The sequence below is a fragment of the Leptinotarsa decemlineata genome, unplaced genomic scaffold (assembly GCF_025532065.1).
Source record: "Leptinotarsa decemlineata unplaced genomic scaffold, Ldec_3_MD MMD2_P_RNA_scaffold_7, whole genome shotgun sequence".
Taxonomy (NCBI): Eukaryota; Metazoa; Arthropoda; class Insecta; order Coleoptera; family Chrysomelidae; genus Leptinotarsa; species Leptinotarsa decemlineata.
In genome coordinates, this window is record NW_027412534.1 from 1727177 (window position 1) to 1743174 (window position 15998).

At 39.6% G+C, this 15998-nt stretch overlaps 1 protein-coding gene across 4 annotated transcripts in view; it reads left to right on the forward strand.

Moving 5' to 3' along the window:
- Positions 1-15998, forward strand: part of LOC141480270 (uncharacterized) — a 61937-nt gene that overhangs the window by 43813 nt on the left and 2126 nt on the right. For 2 of the 4 annotated variants that reach the window (XM_074170174.1, XM_074170175.1), the window contains exon 3: positions 9236-9360. The exons of the other annotated variants lie outside the window; for them this stretch is intronic. In XM_074170174.1, the coding sequence (XP_074026275.1) occupies positions 9236-9323 (88 nt within the window). In that variant the 3' untranslated portion in view covers positions 9324-9360. Of the gene's footprint in view, positions 1-9235; positions 9361-15998 lie in introns of those variants that run through there. 4 annotated transcript variants of the gene reach the window in all.

The following is a 15998-nucleotide window of genomic DNA, read 5'->3' on the forward strand; positions in this document are numbered from 1 at the left end:
CACCTCGGTAGATATCTATACGACAGCACAAAAAAAAGCGGCACTAAAGAGCCAAATAACTATGGTATCGTGGTGAGTGAAGGCGGGAAGACATACAGAGATATCCTGGGCAAAGTCAAAAATGTTGTTGGAGGTAAGGAGGCAGCGAAAGCCATAAAGGGCATAAGGAAAACTAGAGATGGCAGCCTCTTGCTCACTATAGACAAGAACCCGGTGGCTCTTACGGAAATAAAAAGGGCTATAGAAAGTGAAGGACACATCAAAGCAAGACAGCTGGGCAGGGGTAACACAGAGACGTACCAGCTCAGGGGAATGGAAGGAGATGTTAGCGAGGATGAAGTAAGAGAAGCAATCACTAGAATAATAGGGCGATGGACAGAGGACTGCAGGTTGAGTGAGATCAGGCTGCTCCGGGACGACACGGCAGCGGTGACGGTCACTGTACCAAAGACCTTGGCCGAAAACCTTCGCCAAAGGGAGAAACTGAGAGTCGGTATGGTGAGATGTCGCCTGGAAAGGAGAGTCCCGGTATCCAAGTGCACTAGGTGCTGGAGCCTGGAACACAAAAAAGAAAACTGCACCGGCCCAGACAGGACTATGCACTGCTTCAGGTGTGGTGAGGCAGGTCACAAGGCACAGGAGTGCAACAATACAGAATATTGCCCTGTTTGCGAAGAACGGGACCATAAATCTGGCAGCATGCGATGTCCCAAGTTCAAAGCAGCAGTGAGGGGTGCCAGCAAAAACAATAGGCACAAAAGGAGACTGAACGCACTCCCTGAAGACGTGGAATTCATAACCAAGCTACCGGAAAATACAGAAACTACCCATGAGGAGGGACACCTGGCGCAAGGAAACTCACAGGAGGACATGGGAGAAGGTTCCTGTGACGTTGGGAGTGGCCTCGGAGAAGCCCCAGACATCATATAAATGCTCCTACAAATCCTGCAGATTAACACCGACAGGAGACGGAATGCGCATTACCTGATGCACCGTATGGCGGAGGAGTTAAATGTAGGGGAGCCCCAGGACCAGATGGCATTACACCCGAAGCAGTCAAGATGATAATGGAGCTTGCACCAGCCGCTCTACTTAAGGTATTCAACGATTCGTTTACACTTGTAGTCTTTCCTGAACAGTGGAAGCAGGGTAAGGCCATTCTCATACCCAAAGGAGATCCCAGGTTAGACCTGAAATATAGGCCAATCTGTCTACTCGACGGTTTCGGGAAAATATACGAATATCTGTTCAAGGCTCGGCTGGTGAAGGAGATTGAGGAAAGTGGTGGATTCGCAAACTCCCAATTTGGATTCCGGAATAATAGATCGACTGTGGGAGCCATAGAGGCTGTCATGGACGCGGTGAAGGGCGCGAGGACGACGTGGGCAATAGTTATATTGATCGACGTCAAAAACGCGTTCAACACTGCTAAATGGCACCTGATTGATGGGCAGCTAAGAGACCTTGAGGTGAGTGCACACCTGTGCAGGGTGGTAAGGGACTACCTCACCAAACGGACTATACAAATAGATCGGACGGAGATGAACCTCACACAGGGGGTCCCACTGGGCTCGGTTCTCGGACCGACGCTGTGGAATGTCCTGTATAATGGGGTGTTGCTGCTAGATCTGCCCAGGGGGTGCACCACTGTGCACCACTGTGCAGTAAGGAGGAGATGGTTGTCACTGCCAATCGGAGTATTGAAATGATTATCAAGTGGATCACAGAGCACGGACTGGAAATCGCTCCACACAAAACGGAAGCCATCATCGTGAAGGGGCACAGGAAAAGGGAGAACATCCGCATTAGGGTAGCGGATGCGGCTATCTCGCCGAGCAAATATGTCAAATATCTCGGAGTATGGCTCGACGCTAAGATGATATACAATGAACATGTGAGAAAGACATGCGAGAAGGCCAATAAGCAGGTGGCTGCCCTGACAAGAATTCTACCAAATACCAGGGGCCCTGGGTCATGTAGAAGAAGGGTGATTGATGTACGGCGTAGTACAATCAGTACTCCTTCATGCTTCGCCGATATGGGGGCACGTTATGAGAGTGAAGAGGTACAGAGATACTATGCTGGCAACACAGCGCAAGATGTTACTACGTGTTGCGATGGCCTACTGTACGGTGTCGGCAGAGGCACTCGCAGTAATAACGGCGAATCCCCCGATTGACCTCATGATAGGGGAAAGGACCCGCATCTACAACAGAAGGGTAGCTGATCAGGCGTGCAAGGAGGAAGAGAGGGGGAGGACTATGCAGCAGTGGCAGGACAGGTGGGAAGCCAATAATGTAAACGCACAATGGACCAAGCGGTTAATCCCAGACATAAGGGAGTGGGTGGACTGCAAACACCGGGCTACGGATTATTATCTTACTCAGGCACTGAGTGGACATGGCTCTTTCAGATCCTTCACCAGAAGGATAGGGAAAACAACAGATGATAATTGTGTTTATTGTGGAGCGATCGACGACCCGCTGCACACAATATTTGTGTGCGAGAGATGGCACAGAGAGAGAAGGATCATGGAAGGAGTGGAGTGGAGTGGAGTGGAGTGGAGTGGAGTGGAGTGGAGTGGAGTGGAGTGGAGTGGAGTGGAGTGGAGTGGAGTGGAGTGGAGTGGAGTGGAGTGGAGTGGAGTGGAGTGGAGTGGAGTGGAGTGGAGTGGAGTGGAGTGGAGTGGAGTGGAGTGGAGTGGAGTGGAGTGGAGTGGAGTGGAGTGGAGTGGAGTGGAGTGGAGTGGAGTGGAGTGGAGTGGAGTGGAGTGGAGTGGAGTGGAGTGGAGTGGAGTGGAGTGGAGTGGAGTGGAGTGGAGTGGAGTGGAGTGGAGTGGAGTGGAGTGGAGTGGAGTGGAGTGGAGTGGAGTGGAGTGGAGTGGAGTGGAGTGGAGTGGAGTGGAGTGGAGTGGAGTGGAGTGGAGTGGAGTGGAGTGGAGTAGAGTGGAGTAGAGTGGAGTAGAGTGGAGTAGAGTGGAGTAGAGTGGAGTAGAGTGGAGTAGAGTGGAGTAGAGTGGAGTAGAGTGGAGTAGAGTGGAGTAGAGTGGAGTAGAGTGGAGTAGAGTGGAGTAGAGTGGAGTAGAGTGGAGTAGAGTGGAGTAGAGTGGAGTAGAGTGGAGTAGAGTGGAGTAGAGTGGAGTAGAGTGGAGTAGAGTGGAGTAGAGTGGAGTAGAGTGGAGTAGAGTGGAGTAGAGTGGAGTAGAGTGGAGTAGAGTGGAGTAGAGTGGAGTAGAGTGGAGTAGAGTGGAGTAGAGTGGAGTAGAGTGGAGTAGAGTGGAGTAGAGTGGAGTAGAGTGGAGTAGAGTGGAGTAGAGTGGAGTAGAGTGGAGTAGAGTGGAGTAGAGTGGAGTAGAGTGGAGTAGAGTGGAGTAGAGTGGAGTAGAGTGGAGTAGAGTGGAGTAGAGTGGAGTAGAGTGGAGTAGAGTGGAGTAGAGTGGAGTAGAGTGGAGTAGAGTGGAGTAGAGTGGAGTAGAGTGGAGTAGAGTGGAGTAGAGTGGAGTAGAGTGGAGTAGAGTGGAGTAGAGTGGAGTAGAGTGGAGTAGAGTGGAGTAGAGTGGAGTAGAGTGGAGTAGAGTGGAGTAGAGTGGAGTAGAGTGGAGTAGAGTGGAGTAGAGTGGAGTAGAGTGGAGTAGAGTGGAGTAGAGTGGAGTAGAGTGGAGTAGAGTGGAGTAGAGTGGAGTAGAGTGGAGTAGAGTGGAGTAGAGTGGAGTAGAGTGGAGTAGAGTGGAGTAGAGTAGAGTAGAGTAGAGTAGAGTAGAGTAGAGTAGAGTAGAGTAGAGTAGAGTAGAGTAGAGTAGAGTAGAGTAGAGTAGAGTAGAGTAGAGTAGAGTAGAGTAGAGTAGAGTAGAGTAGAGTAGAGTAGAGTAGAGTAGAGTAGAGTAGAGTAGAGTAGAGTAGAGTAGAGTAGAGTAGAGTAGAGTAGAGTAGAGTAGAGTAGAGTAGAGTAGAGTAGAGTAGAGTAGAGTAGAGTAGAGTAGAGTAGAGTAGAGTAGAGTAGAGTAGAGTAGAGTAGTCGGAGAGTAGAGTAGAGTTGTCGGAGAGTAGAGTTGTCGGAGAGTAGAGTAGAGTTGTCGGAGAGTAGAGTAGTCGGAGAGTAGAGTTGTCGGAGAGTAGAGTTGTCGGAGAGTAGAGTTGTCGGAGAGTAGAGTTGTCGGAGAGTAGAGTTGTCGGAGAGTAGAGTAGTCGGAGAGTAGAGTAGTCGGAGAGTAGAGTAGTCGGAGAGTAGAGTAGTCGGAGAGTAGAGTTGTCGGAGAGTAGAGTTGTCGGAGAGTAGAGTAGTCGGAGAGTAGAGTAGTCGGAGAGTAGAGTAGTCGGAGAGTAGAGTAGTCGGAGAGTAGAGTAGTCGGAGAGTAGAGTAGTCGGAGAGTAGAGTTGTCGGAGAGTAGAGTAGTCGGAGAGTAGAGTAGTCGGAGAGTAGACTTGTCGGAGAGTAGACTTGTCGGAGAGTAGACTTGTCGGAGAGTAGACTTGTCGGAGAGTAGACTTGTCGGAGAGTAGACTTGTCGGAGAGTAGAGTTGTCGGAGAGTAGAGTTGTCGGAGAGTAGAGTTGTCGGAGAGTAGAGTTGTCGGAGAGTAGAGTTGTCGGAGAGTAGAGTTGTCGGAGAGTAGAGTTGTCGGAGAGTAGAGTTGTCGGAGAGTAGAGTTGTCGGAGAGTAGAGTTGTCGGAGAGTAGAGTTGTCGGAGAGTAGAGTAGTCGGAGAGTAGAGTAGTCGGAGAGTAGAGTTGTCGGAGAGTAGAGTTGTCGGAGAGTAGAGTAGTCGGAGAGTAGAGTAGTCGGAGAGTAGAGTTGTCGGAGAGTAGAGTTGTCGGAGAGTAGAGTAGTCGGAGAGTAGAGTAGTCGGAGAGTAGACTTGTCGGAGAGTAGACTTGTCGGAGAGTAGACTTGTCGGAGAGTAGACTTGTCGGAGAGTAGACTTGTCGGAGAGTAGAGTTGTCGGAGAGTAGAGTTGTCGGAGAGTAGAGTAGAGTTGTCGGAGAGTAGAGTAGAGTTGTCGGAGAGTAGAGTAGAGTTGTCGGAGAGTAGAGTTGTCGGAGAGTAGAGTTGTCGGAGAGTAGAGTTGTCGGAGAGTAGAGTTGTCGGAGAGTAGAGTAGTCGGAGAGTAGAGTAGTCGGAGAGTAGAGTTGTCGGAGAGTAGAGTAGTCGGAGAGTAGAGTAGTCGGAGAGTAGAGTAGTCGGAGAGTAGAGTAGTCGGAGAGTAGAGTTGTCGGAGAGTAGAGTTGTCGGAGAGTAGAGTAGTCGGAGAGTAGAGTAGTCGGAGAGTAGAGTAGTCGGAGAGTAGAGTAGTCGGAGAGTAGAGTAGTCGGAGAGTAGAGTTGTCGGAGAGTAGAGTAGTCGGAGAGTAGAGTAGTCGGAGAGTAGACTTGTCGGAGAGTAGACTTGTCGGAGAGTAGACTTGTCGGAGAGTAGACTTGTCGGAGAGTAGAGTAGTCGGAGAGTAGACTTGTCGGAGAGTAGACTTGTCGGAGAGTAGACTTGTCGGAGAGTAGACTTGTCGGAGAGTAGACTTGTCGGAGAGTAGACTTGTCGGAGAGTAGACTTGTCGGAGAGTAGACTTGTCGGAGAGTAGACTTGTCGGAGAGTAGACTTGTCGGAGAGTAGAGTTGTCGGAGAGTAGACTTGTCGGAGAGTAGAGTTGTCGGAGAGTAGAGTTGTCGGAGAGTAGAGTTGTCGGAGAGTAGAGTTGTCGGAGAGTAGAGTAGTCGGAGAGTAGAGTAGTCGGAGAGTAGAGTAGTCGGAGAGTAGAGTAGTCGGAGAGTAGAGTAGTCGGAGAGTAGAGTTGTCGGAGAGTAGAGTTGTCGGAGAGTAGAGTTGTCGGAGAGTAGAGTTGTCGGAGAGTAGAGTTGTCGGAGAGTAGAGTTGTCGGAGAGTAGAGTTGTCGGAGAGTAGAGTTGTCGGAGAGTAGAGTTGTCGGAGAGTAGAGTTGTCGGAGAGTAGAGTTGTCGGAGAGTAGAGTTGTCGGAGAGTAGAGTTGTCGGAGAGTAGAGTTGTCGGAGAGTAGAGTTGTCGGAGAGTAGAGTTGTCGGAGAGTAGAGTTGTCGGAGAGTAGAGTTGTCGGAGAGTAGAGTTGTCGGAGAGTAGAGTTGTCGGAGAGTAGAGTTGTCGGAGAGTAGAGTTGTCGGAGAGTAGAGTAGTCGGAGAGCATTTATTCGTAGCTGTTAATTCAAATCTGAATATTGTTTTCAAATTTGAACAACTTTTTCGAATGAAGTTTATCAAAAATGTCAAAAATAAGAGAGTTTACACTCAATCAGAATTTTTATTTTTTGTTCTCCCCTGTTTTCATTAGTTTAGAAAGAAATACTCACTGAGTATTTGAAGGCATGTAACGACGATGGCCAATTGATCAATAAAAAAATTGTGGCAACTCTCGATCCTCCACACAAACCGTGGTTGTTATTTTGAGCATTCCGTAAGAACAACTATCCACTAGTTTGCGGAATTCATCAAGATTCACTTTCATCAAGTAAATTATTGGTGTTGGAACAAGTGTTTCTTGTATAAACATTTTGGAGAAGAGCCAATACTCCAAATTAAACGATTCTCTTGGAAGACTTTTGAGACAGAATTTCAATTGGTCTTATTTTATTACATCCTGGTTTGAAATTCAATTGCAAGCAACCAGTGAATAGATCAAGATTGGAACTAATAGTTTATAATCTGTATTAACTTCAATATTTAGGCCAATCACACACTGGCAACTTCAGTTGACTTCAGGATTTATTACCCTGAAGTCAACATTCATAATAAACCCTACAAAATATAAATAAAACAGAGCACAGAGTCATATGCTATAAATGCAATTCGCATAAATACAGACGGCTCAAAAAGCAAAGAAGGCTAGGGTATGGAGTGTACTCCAGATCACTAAGCCTAAGGATTAGTGGGGAATGGGAAAAAATACCAGCGTGGTTCAAACAGAACTGGCTGGTATCTCAATCGCCACAAAAAGCCAGGAAAGGAATTTTGGTCAAATGATCCCCCGCCGTAAATCAGAGAAACCTAGTGTCTAATCCAGTCATTTAAGCTTAAATTAGGTAAGAATCTCGGAATTCGAGATACCCAGCTGTAAGTCTGTAAATACTTGTATATTGACACCCTAAAAGTTGTCTCAAAACCTACATATGGTAGAGTGTAAGCAACTAATAAATTTCAAGGTCAAAGGTCACAAAAATCGGTTTTTTGCGCTTTTTTGGAAATATCTCATTTCCTATGGGTTTTTCGCTATTTGCACTTACAGACTTACAGCTGGGTACCTCGAATTCCGAGGTGAACTCATGAACTAGTCATGTATCGAAATGCACATGAAACATGTTTCCCGCACCCCTGCCAGTTGCCTCTGCAAGTATCATGGTGTTGCGAGCGCTTGGCGTGATATAATTAAAAAAATAATCGAAAAGTGTGACTCTGATCTGAGGTGAGCATGTTTTTGAACTTTCATTACTTTTTACATGTTCGTGTTTATTGGAATCTTGTTTTATATCCGGGTATTAATAGCATCAGCTGATATTTGAGCAATGTTCGATCACCGCACGCGGTATTTGAAGGTTATGTTTTGATCGACATGTTGGAATTTGGTGTTTGGGGCGAAATTATCCCTTTCTGTGTGTTTGAAATAATCCCTGGAATCATTTTACTCCATTAGTATTTGTTATTTTTACAGATCATGCCGAGAATTTATATACGGAAAACAAATCGCCAAAATTGACCTGAAGAGAAAATGCAAAAGGCATTAGATGCCGTTAGAGATGGCATGCCTTACAAACCCGCAAGTAGAGAGTTTAAAGTTCCTGTGATGGTATTAAAAAAAAGAGCCAAAGGCAAAAATAAAATAGCTGTAGGCTCCGTTAAAAAGTCAGGTAGCAAACAAACAGTGTTTAACCAAGAACAAGAACAAGAACTTGTCGACTATATTAAGGACATGGAGTCTACAATGTACGGGCTGACCACACAGGATGTTTTAACCTTAGCTTACCAACTGGCAGAAAGAAATAATTTACCGCACCCATTTTCTGAAGCGTAAGGAAAAGTTTGAAAGAAAGGGTATACAGTACTCCAGTGCCTACCAAAGAAGAATTGCGAGGGAGAATAGTGCGGAGTATTGAAGATCTGGATCCCCAGGAAATTGAAAAAGCAACCACAAGTCGCGTACAAAAAAACATTTCGAAGTGTTTAGAATGTAATGGACAAAATTTTCAGCAATTATTGTGAAAATGTGATATTTTGTTTACAATTTTGTTATTTTGAATCATCCTATTCTGTTATTGTTTGTACTTTCACATGTTTTAGCCCACAAAATCTAACTTTTTACCTAGAAATGACTGATTTTTGGTACAGTTGTTCCCTGGAAACTTTGAGCCATAGTTAAGGAAATTATTTTGTAACCTTACAAACTTCCTCTCGTTCATTGGTGGTAATTCAGGATACATTTGGTTGAATTTTTCACACGTTCTGACAATGATTTGATCACTTTTTCATGTGTATAATAAATAATTTCATAAGAACTTCGTTTGAATAATCGATATTTGCATTCATTTCGGAAGATGATTCGAAACACCGTCGATAACTCTTTGTGAATTACTTATAAAAGTAACCGAACTGCTATAAGCTTGATAATTCCACTGCTACCTAAATCCAAGTTCTAAAAAAAAATAATGTTTCTAGAAGAAGCGACTTTATTGAGAAAACTTGACGATTTAGGTATAGGGACATGATTATATCATCTTGAACCATTATTCACCATCTTTTAATTTACCGAGTAATATACAGGGGGTTTCTTTGAAAAAATGAACTTTCGACTACTTTTATGCACAATGGAAATAATAGTAATTTTAGCATGTCCTGTATGATATGGAGTCGATTTCTTGGTGTTATTTGAATATTTCGAGTTTGTCCAAACTATCATCAAAATATAAACTCTTCATGAATTCAGAATACTGATGTAGTTAATTTCAATTAAGGCTATGTTTTGGACCATATTTAGCACAATTTATTTCTTATCTCGAAAGCAGATAGAGATAGGTATAGGACATTATTAACAAAAAGTATTAAAATACCAGAGCGTTTCCAAAAATGTATTAATATACGGGGTGTTCCATTAAAAAAAATAAAGTTGCTAGGACTTTTTGATGGAAGTGGCAACGCCGCAATGCTAAAAATATTTTAGATCGATAGAACGGGTGAGGAAATGTGAGTGGTGAAATTTTCAGAAAAATCATGCTTTGCGTTTTCCAGAAACGTCTCACCTACCATCGACCGTGAGTCACGCTGTATATGTTTGAACATTATTATCAACCTCTACATGAATGTAATCATCAGATAATATATCTTTACAAACAATAAATATTTTTTCAAATTAATGGAATTTTTGTTTATTTATTTTTGTTAAAGCATTCGGTAGCTCATTGTAAAATTTGATACCTTTATAATAAATAGAATTCTGCCCAATATATTTCATTTCCATTAATTTCAGATTACCTGAATATCTTGTCAGATTTAAATGTTTGAACTAATTTTTGGGCAAATGAATAAAGGCACATAATTTGAATTTGTGTAAGAATGACAAATCTAATAGTTTTTTGGTTCATACAAATTGAATGTAGGCTCCTTGTAATCCAACTTGTATATACACCCTATAACTTTGCTCTGGAATTTTTTCATTGGTGTCAATAAATAAATTGTTGCTATTCCACACACTGATATGAGGTATTGAATTTTGAAATACGCTAATGAAAAATAAATCAATTTAAGGTATTTTACGGGTACCACATTTCTTATTTTGAATAAAATTTCAATTTTTGGGGCTGTTTTTTTTTCTTATTGTTTCAATGTGTTTTCTCCATGATACATTTTCATCTAGAATAAGACCAAGAAATTTAGCACTAGGAGAGTATTTAATATTTTCATTATAAAATGTTATTGGATCTTTTGAATCAATTGATATAGACCTTTTTGATATGAGCATATATGAAGATTTCTGAAAAGTCAGTGTCATTTTATGGCATTGAAGCAATAAAGATATTTGATCAAGATCTTTCAAATATTAATTTTGATTTCTTGTACAATATTTTCATTAAAAATTAAAGTGGTGTCATCAGCAAACATTTGTAACTTACCAAATAAATTTACTGTAGCCAAAGAATTTAAATATAGAAACGAAACAGGTCCGAGAATCGATTCTTGCGGTATGTAATTATGTCGCCAATAATTTTTCTGTCCGTTTAGGCAGCAATTTGATTCAATTTGAATGTATGAAGTAAAATTATCTGGAAATGGCTCAACGATTTCATATAGTAATAATCTGGAGAGGCAAATAATGAAAATCTGAAAAAAAATAACATCAATGTATGAAGTACAAAGTTTTCTATCGATTAGTACGATACCACGATACAAAAGAATGAATATTTATTGAGGTGTGGAGCTACAAAAATTTTGTTTTCTAAATTCAATTTAGATCTTCTGTTGATCGGAGGGTACAGACTAGCTAATCGACCCTCGATCTTTGATTTAACGCACATGATGTGCGGGTTCCAAGTGAGGCTACGGTCTATTAGAAGGCCGAGGTACTTTACCCGCGCTTGCCAGTCAATCTTCCTTCCAGAGATTCTCACTTTTCTGGCCGGAGAAGATAGCAGTCTTCCCATGGTTATCGCCTGAGTCTTGTCCGGACTTTCCCTCCGAGATCTGACTACTTATAGGTCATTCAAGTGCTTTCACCAATCCCCTCTTCACTCTTTCCGCTTCATTGGTTTTAGCGGGAGATGACCGTTTGGCGGGAATTGGTCGTTTTTGGCTTGATTAGAGGTTTCCATATGTTCCGTATCTCTACGCAAGCTTGACTAAATGCGTTGTTGGACAACATATATGAGGCTTCTTTGAATTTCCTCATAAACCATACTGCTTTATTGAATTTCCTCATAAACCATACCGCTATATGAACACTGAATTATACAGAAGATACTTTTCTCTACTCAGTTTGTATTTCAAACATTCGTTGTGGAATAAAAATCAGATATCATTCACATGAGTTCTACTTTGAATGAATGGTAATAAATTGCACTTACATGGAACAGTGTCACCCACACTGGTATACACCGATGTTTCGCCTTAAGACACTTGCCCCAAGGCTCTTCAATACCAAATTGGATAACATTATAGAAAATACACACAATTCATTCATGAATTATGATTTTTTATTGTCACGGAATAAGCTTGATCTGCTTGTGTCATCGATGACATCGTATTGACATTCATTCATCTATTTGATTCAATCCCAATTCCAATCTTATTTGAACTGAAGGGGTTATATTTTTTAGGAGTGATCAATTTTTGGGAAAGAAATTTTTTGGCTTTCTACTACTCCATCCGTCTTAGGGCGAAACATCGGTGTATACCAGTGAGGGTGACAGTGTTTCATGTAAGTGCAATTTATTACCATTCATTCAAAGTAGAACTCATGTGAATGATATCTGATTTTTATTCCACAACGAAATTTGAAACGTGTATCTCTGTAGTTGTTCGTAAAATAATTTTATGCTACGAACTGGAAATAAATTTTATTTTAAGACTTGTTACTGTTTCTGCTTATAAAAATATGGTTTAATTGGTTAATATAATGTCTACTAGAATTGAAAAAACCTACATCGCGGTCACGTTGAATAGTAAAATATACATACATAAATATATATAACATTTCAATGGGATTCATCTTCAATTCGTTATTTCATCTAATTGTCATACAAATGAACGTGATACCTACACTGGCGATATTAACTAATTGACCTTGGAAATCACAAGGTAGGTTCTAAGGAATGCGGTATAGATTAGAAGGTGTGCGTGGAAGGTGTGCAAACATACGTTCATAACGAAAACTGTCGAATATATCCATGGAAACTAATGCTTTAGCTGTACTTTGAGTAGAGCCATGAAGACGATAGTACATCCTGCTATCGAAAGCGCTCGCATATAATAATTAGAACTTATTGAAGCTTCAAATCATTTTTGTGATATTAATATTAAATAATATTGAAATAGTGAAAATGAAAGAAAACTAGTAGCATCAATCATATGTCTATATATCTATATATATAGCAAAATGGATTAACGGGGTCTCTCAGTCGAAAAATCAAAAATCAAATCTCTGTTCTACTTTGCCAAGCTTTCGCTTCTAATGGGAAGCTTCTTCAGAGCTTATAATTTATTGAGTTGTTGGTTTTTTTGCCATCGAAAAACATTACAATTCATATTTACACTAAAAATGAGTTCAAAACAATGAATTGAACATATAAACTGACAGAGAAGGTTGAACATGTATAAGATTATTTTGGGTTTGACAAATGTCATACCTTCACATAAATGTAATTTTTCAATGGATATGATGATTTCATAATCTTTGACTTTAAGAAAGAGTTATTGATTGATACAATTTTAACTATTATCATGTTTTTGATGTAGTTCCAGTAAGTTACTGTATATATTGCTGAGATTATCAATGTCAGTTTTCTCATTCATACAAACAGAAGACTTACTAATTTCAACCATTTCAAGAAAAATGCGTTTAGAACTATTTTTTCTGTATGTGAAACTTTGATATTAGAGTAATTTGGTTCATGTCCTGTTTCTATAGAATGTTGTCCTGATGCGCATGATTTTTTATTAAGTTTCATATAACTTTTATGTGAAGTTATTCTATCATTAAGAATTCTAGATGTTGTTCCAATATAATCCAAGTTACAGTTGTTACAAGGAATGTTATAAATCACATTTGACTTTTTGGTGGTATCCGTTTCATCTTTCAATTTTGTATTCAAATTCTTTATGGTTTTGATATTTTTTTGGCATATTTTGATATTTTGTTCATTATGAAATAGTTTAATGATATTTGAAGATACACTTCCAAGGTTAGGTATAGATTTATAAGAAAAATTGATAGGTAAACTATCATTACATACATTTCTGTTGATTACATTGGAATTTGTATTATTGCCAGTATTGAAAATTATTTCATTGAGAAGTTTTCTGGGATGAGAATTTTCGATCGATATGTCTCTAAGAAGTCTGAGATTTTTTTGCTTGAGGAAAAGGTGTACTGAATTTCCTATTCTTTCTTTCAGAGTATTAAATTTATTTCAACTGATTTTTTATGAAAATAATAGTAATTACTATGTCTTTCTGAATCAGCAGGTTTGACATACCAATCAGTAATCAAGGAATCATCAGTTTCACGGTTAACTCTTGTATCGAGAAAAGGAAGGGTCTGATTATTTTCTATTTCGATAGTGAACTGTTAATGTTTATCATATCTATTAACAACATCAAGTATTTCATTAGATTTGTCATAAGGTATTGCACAAATGACATCGTCAACGTATTTCTTTTAAAAGGGAATTTCAAAACTCAGTTTGGAAAGTATGTTTTCAAAAAGATCGTCCATTACGTATTGAACTATAATAGGAGGAATTGTAGCTCCCATCAGTGTACCTAGAATTTTTTTATAGTATTTACCTAAGAAGGAGAAATAACTTGAGTTGAAGATGAATTTAATTATTTCAATAATATTTTTTTGGTTTATTGAACATTTTTTATTTATATCATTCCATCTTTTGATAACATATGAATTCTATATTGAGGATTCTTTCGATTTTTACAATTTTATAAATAGAAAATCATCACCTCCAAGTTATATTCTGATCAGCCTTGATGTGATTTCACTTTCCAGCAATATACCTATGAATCTATATCAATAACTCTTTCTTAAAGTCAAAGATTATGAAATCATCATATCCATTGAAAAATTACATTTGTGTGAAGGTATGACATTTGTCAAACCCAAAATAATCTTATACATGTTCAACCTTCTCCGTCAGTTTATATGTTCAATTTATTGTTTTTAACTCATTTTAACTGTAAGTATGAATTGTAATGTTTTTCGATGGCGAAAAAAGCAACAACTCAATAAATTGAAGGCTCTGAAGAAGCTTCCCATTAGAAGCGAAAGCTTGGCAAAGTAGAACAGAGATTTGATTTTTGATTTTTTGACTGAGAGACCCCGTAAATTCATTTTGCTGTGCATTCCTCCAGTCGCGAAGAGTATATATATATATATATATATATATATATATATATATATATATATATATATATATATATATATATATATATATATATATATATATATATATATATATATATATATATATATATATATATATATATATATATATATATATATATATATATATATATATATATATATTCCGATTCTACTCTCCAGAAAGATACCTTTCCAAAGCTTTCCTTCACGCGGACGACCACGAGGAATCAAAGGAATCAAAGGAATCAAAGGAAGTCCCCTGATGTTTTCGTTTTTGAGATAATTCCAACCATTGTTTTCTCTCTGGCCATTATTTTGGGAATAACGGATATCATCCCAACTCAGAATATTTTCCAGTTCATTTTTCAAAACCAATTTCATAGCTAATATATACACAAACACCAATAATATAAGATTTTCACCAGAAAATTATTTAATAATCAAGTACGTAATCAAAATGACAAAAATTTTCGAATACGAATTTAAATGAAAAATATTCAGAGGTATTTGAAGTTCAAGAGACATACTATAGAAAATCATCAAAGTCAAATCTATCCTTAATGATAATTCTCTTGTATATATCGTTGCAAATACTACCAGGAAGTCATTTCAGTTTTACCATCTTTCAAAAGTACATTTTGTTATCCACAGAAAGCTTCAAAATGGAAATTCAAATTTGATAAAAATACTGAATTATGCGATTCCATTTGTTGAAGGTTCCTTCATATCAAAATTTTGAATAATAAGGAACAACATGCCTGAAATTTCCTAACAAACTTACCTGCTTGAACAGAAGTGATCATGTCTCGAAGAGAACCATTTACTGAATTTTTGAGGTCATGAATTATTCGTGTTACTTTTTCCAAATCTATATTTCAATTTTTCTCTTTTTTCACATCAGTATTTTCATTATTTATTGTATCCACTTTCAATTGTTCTGGGAATTGATCTACGGTTGGTCATTAACATCTCACACTTCATTTAGAAATCTACCTGTAACTGCTGCCAAACAGTTACCTAAAAGTACCTGTTTGGCAATATGTTTAGTACCTGATTAGCCTGAAAAACTATATATTGTTTTGGGTGATGCCTTCAACACACTAGTTCCTAATTTTGACTTGTCAAGCAAGTTATATATCGAAAGTTCATTCTCGTTTATTCTTTGGAGTAGTTGAAGATGAGCGATGAAATGTTGCACCAATCTACTCCCTTGCTCAGGCAGGAGCAAAGAGTGGATTATAGAGCCTTGCATCTGGGAAAGGAAGTGAAAGTTAGCAGTGAACCTAAACCATCTGAAATTGAAACAAAGGGTGAGAAGAGAAAACGAACACCCACAGTGATCACTGAGGTTACTTCACCATCCTCCTCATCCTGTCGAGACCAACTGCAAACAGAAACCTCTCCCACACAAACTGAAGCAAATATATCACTATGCTTGGAGGATATTGCACCCCTCAACTTCTACCGAGACACGCTCATATATGAGGAGGAACATTCCGATAATGAACAAAAAATTGACGCTGAGGGTAAGGCAAAACAAGAGATATCTAGTAGCTCACCTCCAGCAACCCCCACTGATGACATAGAATCGAATGCCAAGAAAGCAAAAGTCGATGGTGAGCTCCAGGGTGCTTCTGAATCTTTGAACAAGGAACCCAAGCGATCCATTGTATGGAAGATAATAGGCGACGCGTTGGAGATTCACTACTTGGAAGTGGACAGACCCGAAACGGTGATCGTCACCAAAACCTTCCGCGACAGCTCAGAAATGAACATCATTGGTGACAGGGAAGCCATGTGGCTCTCCCTCAAGTTCGACGGTGAAGATGAAATGAAGGCGCATCCTCCTGTCGTGTCTGCAGAACCTATCACAACTGTTCGACATGGTACAAATTCCTCTGGAGG